This window comes from Lycorma delicatula, chromosome 5 (genome assembly GCF_047948215.1).
Source record: "Lycorma delicatula isolate Av1 chromosome 5, ASM4794821v1, whole genome shotgun sequence".
Classification (NCBI taxonomy): domain Eukaryota; kingdom Metazoa; phylum Arthropoda; class Insecta; order Hemiptera; family Fulgoridae; genus Lycorma; species Lycorma delicatula.
Genome location: NC_134459.1, coordinates 177,928,729 through 177,941,842, shown reverse-complemented (window position 1 = coordinate 177,941,842; position 13,114 = coordinate 177,928,729). Strand labels below are relative to the sequence as shown.

The 13,114-nt window shown below is 28.5% G+C and overlaps 1 protein-coding gene across 6 annotated transcripts in view; it reads right to left on the bottom strand.

Annotated features, from left to right (window-relative positions):
* Positions 1–13,114, bottom strand: part of LOC142325625 (putative prefoldin subunit 5) — a 91,250-nt gene that overhangs the window by 21,409 nt on the left and 56,727 nt on the right. The window contains exon 5 of one of the 6 annotated variants that reach the window (XM_075367619.1): positions 3,707–3,735. The exons of 2 other annotated variants lie outside the window; for them this stretch is intronic. In XM_075367619.1, coding sequence (XP_075223734.1) covers positions 3,722–3,735 — 14 coding nt within the window. In that variant the 3' untranslated portion in view covers positions 3,707–3,721. Of the gene's footprint in view, positions 1–3,706; positions 3,736–5,640; positions 5,761–8,970; positions 8,991–11,910; positions 12,081–13,114 lie in introns of those variants that run through there. 3 more of the 6 variants (XM_075367616.1, XM_075367620.1, XM_075367617.1) reach the window with 3 other exon arrangements.

The window sequence follows — 13,114 nt, the reverse complement described above, 5'->3', positions numbered from 1 at the left end:
AGCGGATAATTATTTATTTAAAGGTGATTATGTTTATTTTGTTTTATTTATGGATGGTATTGTTTGCTGCGTTCCAATCCTTCAGACCAGGGAGTGGGGCTTAGGTTGGTGCTCTGTGTTTCTCAGCAATAAACCAATACATCAGTTGTTAAGTTGTGATTGAACATGCTTCGTTTTGTTTATCTTAATCAATAGTTATGAAAAATATAATGCTTCTTTTGGAAGACATGATCTTTAACTGATTTAGTGAAGCACAAGTTTTCGGAAAAGTTTCCAAACACTCCCATTTCTTTCTACAATGCAGTTCAACTCTCATCAAAAGATTCCAGGCAATAGGCTATGTTGTAGATGCTGGCCCAAACTGGAAAATCACCTAAATTAAATGAACAGAAGCTGCTTGATATTTCAAATGCTGTGGCTAAAAGTTCCTCAAAGTCAACACGTAAGTTAGCACAGCAGTAAGATATCGGACTTGCTACCGCACATAAATCTTAAAGAAAAGAACTGAAACTATTCCCCCATAAAGAAATGTGTGTTTAAGAACTGAAACTTACAGATTATGCCAAAAGACTAAATTATTGTCAACATTTTAAACATTTTATTGATCAAAATTCCATAGGTATCTTTGACATTATATTTTTAACAGATGAAGCACGGTTTCATCTGGAAGGGTAAATTAATTTAAAAAATACACAACTGTGGTCAACAATTAACTGTCATGAATTACGAGAAAAATCTTTACACAAAACAAAAATTGGAGTCTGGGTTGGTGTGAGAAATTGTGGGTCCAATCTTTTAGAAAATACAGTTTTTACTAGTATTTTCTTTTCTGTTTTTTATTTAGCATAATTTCTTGGGAGTAAGCAATTTAAATTTATTTTTATTGCTATCAAGTATTTGCATGTTTTCTATACTTGAAAGTGTATTACAATTCCTATGCGAGAGCATAATTAGATTTTTGTTCATTATAAATATATTCAACTAGATAAATAGGCTAGATTTTTATAGGGCTAGTATTGATAAACTATTACAGTACACAAAATTTAACAGAACGGTGTTTAAATCATCTGGAAATTCTCTCAAAAAGAACTCAGCACAAAATAAATTAATAATAAAAACAAAGAAAGATAGGAATCAGTAGCACAGACGTCTATCAATCAATAGTACCATGTCATTAACATAATTTGAGATATATTTTTTAAAAGTAGTAATTAATTTTTTTACTTTAGAAAACTATAAGGTCTAAATACTTTATTGCAAAATGTTTATTTCCTTCTGCAGTCTAGATTAACCAAAATCCAGATTACCAATATTTTTAATTATATGATTATCATAAAATCTACTTGAGGAACTTCTAAATTACTTTTAGATAAGCTAAAAGCTAGATATTAAAGATATTAAAGCTAGATATTACTTTTAGATTTGTTCAATGTGCACTCAGTTCACAGATATACTAATACCTCTAAGTTTATTATATATAAAAAGAAACTGCTACAAAACCGCATTGAACCAATCCAGACAGAAAACCTTTAATCTGCCTTCACGTTAACGATTAACTTTTATAGACATAACAAAAGAAATATTTTATGATAGCGATTCAAATCATCAAATCTAATGAAAAACCCTAAAACTTTATTAAATATAAATAAAAAAATGTTTATATCACAAAGGTTTGCATTCAGTCAATCAACTTACATTGGTTAGTAAAATACAGTATAACTAACAAACAAATAAAAACATTTATTTTATTAGCAAAATAAAGAAATAAACTTTATTAAGTTCTTAATTACAAAACAGCCTTGAAATGCAAAGAAAATTACAACAGAACCGTGTTTTTATACAACAATTTAATGTTTTAATTAAAGTAAATTTTATTACTGATTATATGCATAGACTTATACATACATACATGCATATGTTTCTAGATTTATATAATAATTAAAGTTGATTGCAGCCTCCAGAAGCTAAAGTGGGAGGGTAGGTTTCGATGAGAAAGTGTATGTTTAAAAAAGTTTTATGTCTGTATATAGCAAGCAATTCCACCAAGCAATCTATGAATAGACAAAGACAAGGACGGAGGAGAGGAGTTAAAAAAAAGAAGAGGTTAAGAAATAAGATGGACTAATAAGTTTTATGATGTACAACAGATGAGCAGGAGGTGTATAAAAAAAAACAAACCCAACAGGATGAAGTATGATGGAATTTAGAAAAACAAAGTAAAAGAAATAAATAGAAAAAATAAAATATAGAAAATAATTAGCCATAAAATACGTAGTTTTTTTTATTTATTTTTAATAACCAAACCATAATTTATTTTTCTAACTTTAAATTACATACTAATTACTATAATATTAGAAAAATAATGTAATAATAATAATAACAAAACTGTCATTAATTTGTAATCAATCTTTTTCAGTAAAACGTATCATAGAGTATAATGATATGGTAATATTAATGTATTAACTACCATCTAACTCATACAAAATCAACAAGGCAGAAATAAATTTTGAGAATTTAAAATTTTTTAACTGCTCCTCAGATTAAACTCTCATATTTCATGGATAAGTCTCTCATTTGAAGAAGAGCAGCAACATATGGTCTGGCAATTAAATAATGAGACAAGTCTTGGAAAAAATAAAACAATCAATTATCTCCATTTTATTCAAAATACTATCCCCAACAAGCATCAATCACTGGTATTACATATCAATGATCAAACTACCTATGTAACTCATTTATCTGATAAAGCCTTAAGCCTTAATGTGAATTTCCATTGGATATTTCAAAATCACTAAATAAAACATAAGATATTTAATTTCAATAATAACTTTAATTTTGAATAGAATATATTCACAGTAAAATAAATCTATAGAATAGGGTGCCTGATTGAACAAAGATATTTTCAGGACAAAACAACCTAGATAATTACTGACTGATGAGTTAATGTTTATTGGGAAAAAGGAATCTATAATCTCTCGTGCTAGATACCTTTGTAACAGTTGTTAGTACCCTTCAAATCAAGGTTTTACCATGGTTACCCTTGATCTACCCAGGCAAATGCTTTGAGGTAGTTCCTTTTTTCATCTGTGGAGTAGCATATCAACCTAATTCTGATGTTATCTATATAATATATTATGTACCCATCAGAATAAATAAAAAACTTATTTACATATTTCTATTTACTGCCTTTAATTTTGTGGCAATTAAAAAAAAAAATTTAATTAAGCGTAGGTATTTTTAGTTTTTGTTAAAAGTTATCATCAGCTTTTTAAAAAGTTTATTGTGTATGTTTTAGTTTTATTTAAAATATACAAAGTCTACAAACAATGATGCTTCTTTGAAAAAGTTATCCGCTCTTCTTAAAAGACAAAAGGTGAAAAATCAATGTCTTGATTCTTAAAGAAGACAGAAAAACAACAAAAATAGACTCCTACTAGAATAGGCTTTGTAATATAAGATAGGTAAGATAAGATACTTTTTTTATCTAGTATTTCACCAAATTTTATTGAATTTTCTTATGAAAATAATTTGAACATTAGAATGAGCTTAGGGAATACAAGTTATAAGAACGTACCAATAACTAATGATGAGGCCAAATTAACATAATGATCTCAGTGATGGAATGGAAAGTATCCTTGCCTTTCATGTAAGAAGTTTTGGATTCAAATCCTGGTCAAGAATTCATAGAATTGTCATTATTGCTCCTAGCTATTATTTGATATCAGTTTTCTGTTACTGCAATAAATTAATAAATATCAACAAATTGTCTAAGTAAAAAATGTTTTATTTAAAAATATTTCATTTCTGTAATATAGATCTGCACTTAAAAAATAATCGATTGGTAGGTACATATATTGGTAGGTCTATTGGTAGCTTACAATATAGTTTACTGATGCCCCTTTGTAAGGTGATAGGAGAGGAGATCCCTACTTTAAATCAAAATTGGCCTCATTTCTGAGGAAACCCTATTTAAAAAAAAATGAGTTAAAAAGTGATTCAAGTGGCTTATTTGTATATAAACAACCACTTCAGCGGTAGAAGTCAAATAGGGAGCATTTCAGTTTCATAATGAAAAGATCTCGGGTTCAAGTCTTCATGTCAGTTTTTTAACTTTTATTTTTTTTTTTGCATGTATACAAGGTTCGGCTGATAAATTTTGCACATATATGCGTAGGATGGGAATGAAAAGAGGTACTGGAGTGAGATAAAAAATGAATAGAAGTATAATACCTTAGCTACAAAATATAATATTTATTTTTCAATATAATCCCAGTTTACATAGATACATTTTGTCCAATGGTTGACAAATTTTTGCATTCCATCACTGAAAAATTCTTGCAGTCTTTCTCGGATCCAAGAGTGGCCACAGCTTCCTTGAGCTCATCATCGGTGGTGAATTACTTTTGAGAAGAGGAAAGAAGTGGAAGTCGCATGGAGCCAAATCCAGTGAGTATGGTGGGCAGAATAGACTCAAACTTGCAGAGTGCCATCAGAGAGTTTGTGTGGTAACCACTGTGCACAAATTTTAAGGTAACCCAGTTACTTGATAAAATGGCCAACTCATTCTTTAGATATGCCTAACTGAATAGCGATGCATTGCTGAGTGATTCGCCAGTAACTTTGAAACAAATCGTTCACCTCCTTTCAATGTTTCTGGTCAGTCACAGAAACTGGTCGTCCGCTGTGAGGTGTGTTCTCAATTGTTGATTTACCAGCTTCACATTTGTGAAATTTCAACACTCACCTATTCACACCTATCAACAGTTTCACTACTGTAAACAGTTTTTAAACGATGAAACATATTTGTAGGATTTACATTTTCTGCTCTTAAAAATTTTATCACTGCACACTGTTTTAACCGTGTTGACATATTAGCCGTACTTGACTCCATTTTAACAACTACTGAAAACAAACCAGTAAACGGATTTCAATGCATTATCACAGGTTTGTAGAGGGGGATTTTAGCTATCATGCCCAACTCGATAGTACCTTTTGTTTCCATGTAGCACACCTGTGTGCAAAATTTATCAGCCGAGCCTCATACATTTAACACAGACTTTTTATTATATAGTATTTATTATAAAAATATTTATAAACATCTGTAAAAACTGCACTAGTTAATTATTTTATTTGAATATTACAATCAATAACCTAAAAATCTTTATGAAGATGTAATGGAGATATGCACATAAAGAATGAAGGAATAAATAGACAACAAACAGATTTCATTTTATAAAACAAAAAAACAAATTTAAACAACAGTTTATTTCAATTTTCAGTATCACTGTTACAATCAGTAGATTGATCAATATAAAAAACAAATATAAAGAGCAAAACATAAATATTTTTTATTGTAACATGCAAGATGAAAATTATAACAGATTTATATATTTACATTTTTTGAAGTTTTATAAAACAAAATCTGTTTGTTAGGTTAAAAAATAATTGTTATACTCAAAAAAATAACAAGCAAACATTAAATTCATAGAATTTTTTTCCAGATTCTTATAAATACTGTTGTTATTATAAATACTATACAATAAAAAATCATCTGCATTAATAAATAGTAAGAAAAAAATTGAAGTAAAAGCGAAAACTTAAACCTAAGACCTTTCAGTTATGAGACTGTAACACTCACCACGGCTGCTTAGGTGAAATGAAACCAAAAAAGATACTTGAACTACTTAAAATCTTTACATAGAAACTGGGTTAAGTTGGAAACTGCCATTTTGGATTTAAAGTAAGGATATTCTCTCCACCCTGAAAACAAGTAAAAATTCACCATCTCTGAACTTTCTGAATAATTCCCACAAATTTCTCGTATGGTTTTGTATGCGACTGTCAATTAGGTCACTGTCACTAATTACGTTACCGGAAGTTCTGTGCTCAGTGGGTTCTAAAAATGCTTAAAGAAATCCATATAACTAAATGAATGGGCTCTGCCTTAGATCCGTTGTAAACTGATTCCTTGTCCTTAAGTTACATAGTAAACACTTATAATGGAATCACCTGAAGAACCTTCTACACAAAACAAAAAATTAATGATTGAAATTAACCCATTTTATGAAGAACAAGTCCTGAACTTATAAAAAAGAAAAGAAATATGTATAAGTTGAATTGAGAAGGTCCATATTTATGATCAACTAAAAACAATTGTTACATCAATTTAAGCTCTATTTTTTGTTTTCTTTTACTTATATCCTTTATAGTTACAGTATTTTAACTATTTCCTTGGGTATCAGGAATAAGAAAGAAATTTGAAAATTTATATGATTTCTAGATGTTAAGATGAGTTGCACAGTTGTTCTTACTACTGATACATCAATATTCTACTAAAAATCAATTCAATCCTAACTATTTCATTGGTTATTTAATTATTACGTTACTACTATTTATAGAACTATGCAGAAAAAAAAGTCAAGTTCAGCAGAACAGGTAGTTTGAATAGTATATTAAATGAAGAAATTTATTACAAAATTGATAAGTGACCTAGAAATACAAGGGCAGTTCAAAAAGTAACCTGTGTTGTAGCATAGCGCAAGTAGTAGTGTTAGTGGCACCACCATTGACACATCAGCATACTCTCTGAATCCCTCACCTACCTTTCAAACTGCGTCAGTGAGCTGTGTACTCCCATAAGATTTCTTTAAGCACAAAATGTTTTGGCAGCAGACATCCATCATAAGTTGTGTACTGTGTATGGCCCAAACAATATGAGTGACGGTGTAGTATGGTAGTGGGTCTGATTTTTTTAAAAATGGAAGGACAAATATCCATGAAAAACAGAAGAGTGGTAGGCCTTCTTTTGTGAGTGATGATCTTGTCAGTGAAATCAACAAAAAAGAGCATGAAAATCTAAGATTCACCACCTCTGAACATTCCGAACAATTTCTGTAAATTTCTCGTACGGTTTTGTATGAGACTGTCACTGATAAATTGGCTGCCAGAAGTTCTGTGCTCGGTGGGTTCCAAAAATGCTCAAAGGGATCAATAGAACTAAATGAACTTAGTTGGCCTACGTGAATGCAGAAATGAAACAACAGCTGATGGCCTGGGGCCATACCAATTTTCCATGCAAGCCAAAGAAAGTCTGCCAAACTTTGTCAGCAAGGAAGGTTATGGGTACAGTTTTTTGGGATGCCAAGGGAGTTCTTCTAGTCGAATTTATGAACATGGACAACGATTACTTCAGCAGTCTACTGTGAAACTGTAGACTGTCATTCGGCTTGTTTTTTTGAATGATAATGCTCATCGTCAGAGTGCTTGAAGAACTCAAGAACTTTTGAATCAATTTCAATGGTACATTTTTGATCTTCTCTCTTACAACTGACATGGCACCAAGCAATTTTCATCTCTTCACTCGTATGAAGAAATAGCCTGCATCGTAGCACTTTGATTATGATGAGAAACTTCAAAATGCTGTGAAAGGATGGCTAGTTATCCAGTGGCTGAACTTTATGAAGAAGATATTTGTAAATTGGTGAGGCGACTATGTTGAAAAATAGTTAAAAGCTGTATATAATAAAATATTTTTATCTATACATGTTTTTTATTTATAGCCAAATGGAGGTTACTTTCCAAACCGCCCTTGTATTAAGTAACAAATGAAACAGTTTTAGCAAGGGTAAATGAGATTATAAACTAACAAACTGAAAAAGAAAAACTAACTCTTTGAGATAGATGCATATTAAATGAAAATGGTATTAAAAGGAAAACTTAACATTAAAAAAGGTCAATATAAAAAGATCCACAAGATCTAGATAGAAATGAAAAAGCACCCGAAACTAAAAAAACAAAATGAAATGAAGAGAGAGAACTTTAATTTTTATTTTAATTACTAAATTTATTATCTTATACAATAGCAGAATAATTCAAAATTTAATACACCTAATGTTTTAAAACAATTCAATTAATTTTATTACTATTTTACTTTATCCATGAAAAAGTCATTTGTAGTAAGTCATTGTAAGTAAATCCTGACATTTTTACTTACAATGACTAAAAAACAATTTTACCATATCAAAAGAAAACAAGTTTTTTTTTTATATACTATGAAAGAATCCTAAAAAGAATATAAAAAAAAAATAATTCTACTTAAGAAACATACATGGTTTTTCCATAACACGTTCCTTTCAGAATATCAAAAAACTAGACTGTTTGTACAAACTTAATATCAAAGGTGAATTCCTTAAAAGTACTAAGCAATGTGATACAACATGTAAAAAACCAATAAACATCCTCAATATAGTCAGTAAAACAAACAGATACACATGTACAAAAATTCTACATAAGTTTTTCAGTTTTTAACATATAACAGAACTAAATTTAAATTCTATAATATACATTTAAAAAGTTATTCAATCTGTATAATAGTTGTATGCATTCATTCATTCATAGTGTTCTGCCATTACAGCAGGTTCTGTCACAGCTGCTGCTCACCACCTTGTTCTATCCTTTGCTAACCTCTTTGTTTCTGCATATTTTCCCTTTTCCATAATCCCACCCATCATTGAAATTATTTACAAAAACCATTTCAAGAATTAAGGGGAAGATCCGCCACGATTGAAATACAGACTAAACTTTATATCAATATATAACCGGAAACATTTAGTTTACTGGCATTATCAGTAATTTTGTATTTTTAACAAAAAAATTTATTTCTCCAGAACTGTTATATATCAAGCTGGAATTTTGTTCACTGTACATTTTATACAAAAAATATTTTTAATGTGATATTAGCCTGAAGTTAGTACACAAGGTAAATACAAACACAGTTTTAAATAATTATTTTGGTTACTCTATACTTACAATCCCAGACTAATTTTTTTTTTTTTAAATACAATTAAATTTGTTCTCTTTTTAAAATGACTGAGTGTTATGACCACTGTTATTTGCTCAAGAAAACTTGGATTTCAAATCTCACTGGTATACTTTGGATTAATTATGTCCTATAATGAATTTTTTATGTTACTTGACGACAATTCTTCATCCTATAATGAAAACTCAATGAATAAAATAGTACTAATTAAAAAATGTTAAACTCCCTGAATTTCTTGCATCCCATAAATATGTGCTCAATTACTTTTACTGACACCTCCTGAATGGTGAATGTGTTATATCTGGTATCTTCATGTATTTATCTTAAAATTATTTCCTATCTTAATATTTTAAGGGCTTTAATTATGTCTATTTTTAAAATTATAATTGTGTATTTTTGTATACTGCTCTAATCAAGATTTTACCACAGTTTCCTGCGATATGTCCCAGCAAATCCTTGAGCAGCCCCCTTTTTTTACAACTGTAATAACATATCCACCCATTTCTGATGTGATTTACATAATGTATTATTATGTATCGACCAGAATAAAATATTCATTTTATTTAATTAAACCAACACCTGATATAAATAAAAATATCTTATATAAGAATGAAGAGGTCACATAAATACAAATTTAACATTCCCAAACTTATTATAGCAGAAATAAAACTAAATTCAAAGAATCTGGTTTATCCAATTCTTTTTCAAAAGTGTACACATGGAAAAATTCAAAATACTCATTAGCAATTCAATAGTAAATTACAAATTTCAAAATCAGAGAATGTTTTTATAGGTAACAAAACTTTTAGAGCTGAGAGTTTATGACAGGTGTGTCATGTTTCAATAAAGGAAGCGTAAGTAATTACAAGGTACTGTAGAGACAGAGCTAAAACCTGGATAGTCATTTATGGTAATGATTGTGTAGTGACTAAATGCTGAAGAAAAAGAAATTGGATTACAAAAAAACCACAGAGAGGAAATTATGCAGAAGTAAACTAAAAGTATATTATTATTATTATTATTATTATTATTATATTCCTATGTAATAAATATAATCATGTACAATAACTTATATGTATGACTATGATTGTGGAAAATTAATGTTTTCATTAATTGCTTTTATTTTATGAAATTTATTAAAATTCATATTTTTAGGATATTAAGAATATCCTACAGTGTATGTAAAATCTGAAGGTGGGTCCTCCCTATAAGGTGTCTCTACTTGCCTCGCCAACACTACTCTTATAACCTGCATGTAGAACACTTACTACCAGCTGCTACAAAAGTAAGCCCTCCAATGATATTGCTTCATTTATATTTTTTATTAGTGTTTATCCTACCATTCATTTCTTTTTGCTATTATTTATTTAAATTTCTCATTTAATTATTTCATCTGTTATGTATTTATTCTACTGTATTAATTTATTTATTTGAGCTACTATATATTATATTAGTAATATAATACTCGGTAGTATTCATAGTTTTTTTATAATAAATTTAATAATGATTATAATTATATTACTTTTACTAACATTTCTTTAACACTATTTATTTATGTATTTTTTTGTACAATTTAATGTTTTCAGTTTATAGTTTTGTATGCCTACAAATCTCAAAAGAATATTAGTTACTGGTGCGTATATACTATTTAGAAATAATTTTCATAAATAACTATGCCCTGTCAAAGGAAATCATAACTATTATGGCCTATAATAAATAAATAACTCATTTCATACACTTTTGTATTACATTTGTTTCTGTTTCACTTTTGTTTCTGTTTATTTATGACAAAATCTTATTTAAGAAAAAAAAACCATATACTATCAAGAAATAAATAAATAACTTTATAATATACATCTTGAACAAAAGATTAATCATGGATATGTTGCAAGTGATTGCAAATTAATGGATGTGACTTTTGGAATACACTACTTTGGCTGCTGTTATGAGAAGTCGCTAAGTGATGTTAAGCGAAGTGGAGGGGATGCCACCGTGCACTACTGACCTCCCTTCAGATATTACATACACTATAATAATCTCAAAAATGACTACAGATAATTTGATACTATTTTTATGTATTATTGGTAGTAAGTGCAACACGACGATTTTTTGATTAAACTATATCTAAAAATTTTATAAAATATTAAAAATTATTAAATCTTTGAACAAGCTGTATAAAAAAAAAATTATTTATACTAATATTTTCAAATCTTCAGGCCACATGCTTTAAAAAAGTTCTGATAAACACTAACAGAAGTTGAATGGCAAAATCGTGTATACTAAAATTATGTTCCTAACATTAGTATGGAGAAACACTCCCCTTACAGAAATTAATATGTACTGAAACAGACAATAAAAAAAAATTTTAAAGTAAAATAGTTAACATAATATTGTATTTTAAAAAGAAATGGAATAGACTGACAAAACAACCTACAAAAACTTGCAAAAAGATTGCAGATGAAAACAATTAGCATACAAGAAAAGTAGAAGCTTCTATACAGAATATGAAGAGACAACCATGTTGATGAATAAATCTAAAAAAACTGAACCTTATAATATAATAACCAATTATATCATAAAAAGGAAAATGAAGTTGGTGATGGATACAAGATATCCAAGTTTAATTAATTTGGTGAGAGAATGTGTGAGAGGCTCAAAACTACATAAGAAAACAAAAAGTAAATTACTTTTAAACACGTAGTTCCTTCTTTTTATTATATATATATATATATACTACAGTTAAAAAAAAAAAACAAGACTGCCAATCCATCAAAGTATGTGACAATATCTCTTCCTTTCATCCCAACAAAAAGTTCCAAATTCAAATTAATATAAAAGTTACCAACCATATTGTATTCCATGGACAAGTGTTCAAACTTCTTGAGATAAATTAATAATAATAAAAATTAATATTAATAGATATTTAAGGATAAGTTAAACACAATAATAAAGAGAGAAGGTTGCAAATGAAAATCCTTAACATCAATTTTATTATGGTAAATTAAAAAAAAAAATAACACAATAATTAAGAAAACAAAAAAATTAACAGCACATTTAAAAAATATATTTATTAATAAATACGAATCATTAAGAAATATAGTAAATTGTAACAAAATGAAATCATAATAAAAAAAGACAATAAGTGTGCAAGTATTAATAGTATATTTGATAAATAAATAAAAAATCCATTAATAATAAATTTATTGTGCTTGTACTTGCTTCTGAGCAGCAAGCTGAGCTTGAAGTTTTGTATCCATTACATCTATTACAGCCGCAACAAAAAATTAAATACTACAAAATTCATCACAACATAAAGATAATTATCAAATTAGAATAACAACTTGTTTCTAAAGCAGCAAGATTTCAATAATACAACTGCTATTATATCTACTACAGAGTATAATTAATTAATTAACACCTCAAGGTAGGAAATTATTTGAGATGGGTATTCAACCACTTTGGGAATTACCTACCTAGAACAAAGAACTAAGTGCTTTCTTTATGCTTTTATATTAATATCTACGTAAATGGAAATCATCCACAGAATACAGACATGACTAAAACTTAAACGGAAAATGGTTCAAAGAAAAAAGAACATACAGGTCAGTAATAAGAACAGTTAAACTGTATTAGAAATATGCTTCACAAAGAAAACCAAGGAAAAGAAAATCAAATTAGCCGAGACAAAAATCTTAAAAATGAATGCTTGGTGAGAAATTAATAAACAGAATTAAAAAGTAACTAATGGAAACTATTAAACTGGTTAATTGTCAACAAAACAGATTAAAGAGAGAAAGATGAAAAATATGGACATTTCATAAGAAATAAATTATGCTGTCAAGAACTTATGAAGATGTAGTTTGGGTAAGCAAGAGATAGGCCTAAGAGATGAACAATTATAGTCTCACACCTTCAAATTTGTTCTTATTTGCTTATATTAGCCTCATAATTTTAAAATATAAGGAACCATAAAAAACAAGTAATGCAAAACATATGACTGTCATACGACTTGCATTAATATTATCAACATGATCAATGTTTCATGTTGCTGTGCATAATGCATGCCTACTACATTAAATATCTACTCCAACAGTCCTGAATAAGTAATGTATCCAATCTTAACAACAATTTTAGAATCTTTTCTTTAGAATTTTGCATACTGGATATAAAAACTAACTAATTGGATAGAGATAGTGCTTGCTGTTACCTTATTGCATCACATTTCCACTTCAAAATTTTACCATCACATTTCAATGTGTGTATAAGTGCGTGCACTCCTGCATCACAAAATATAAA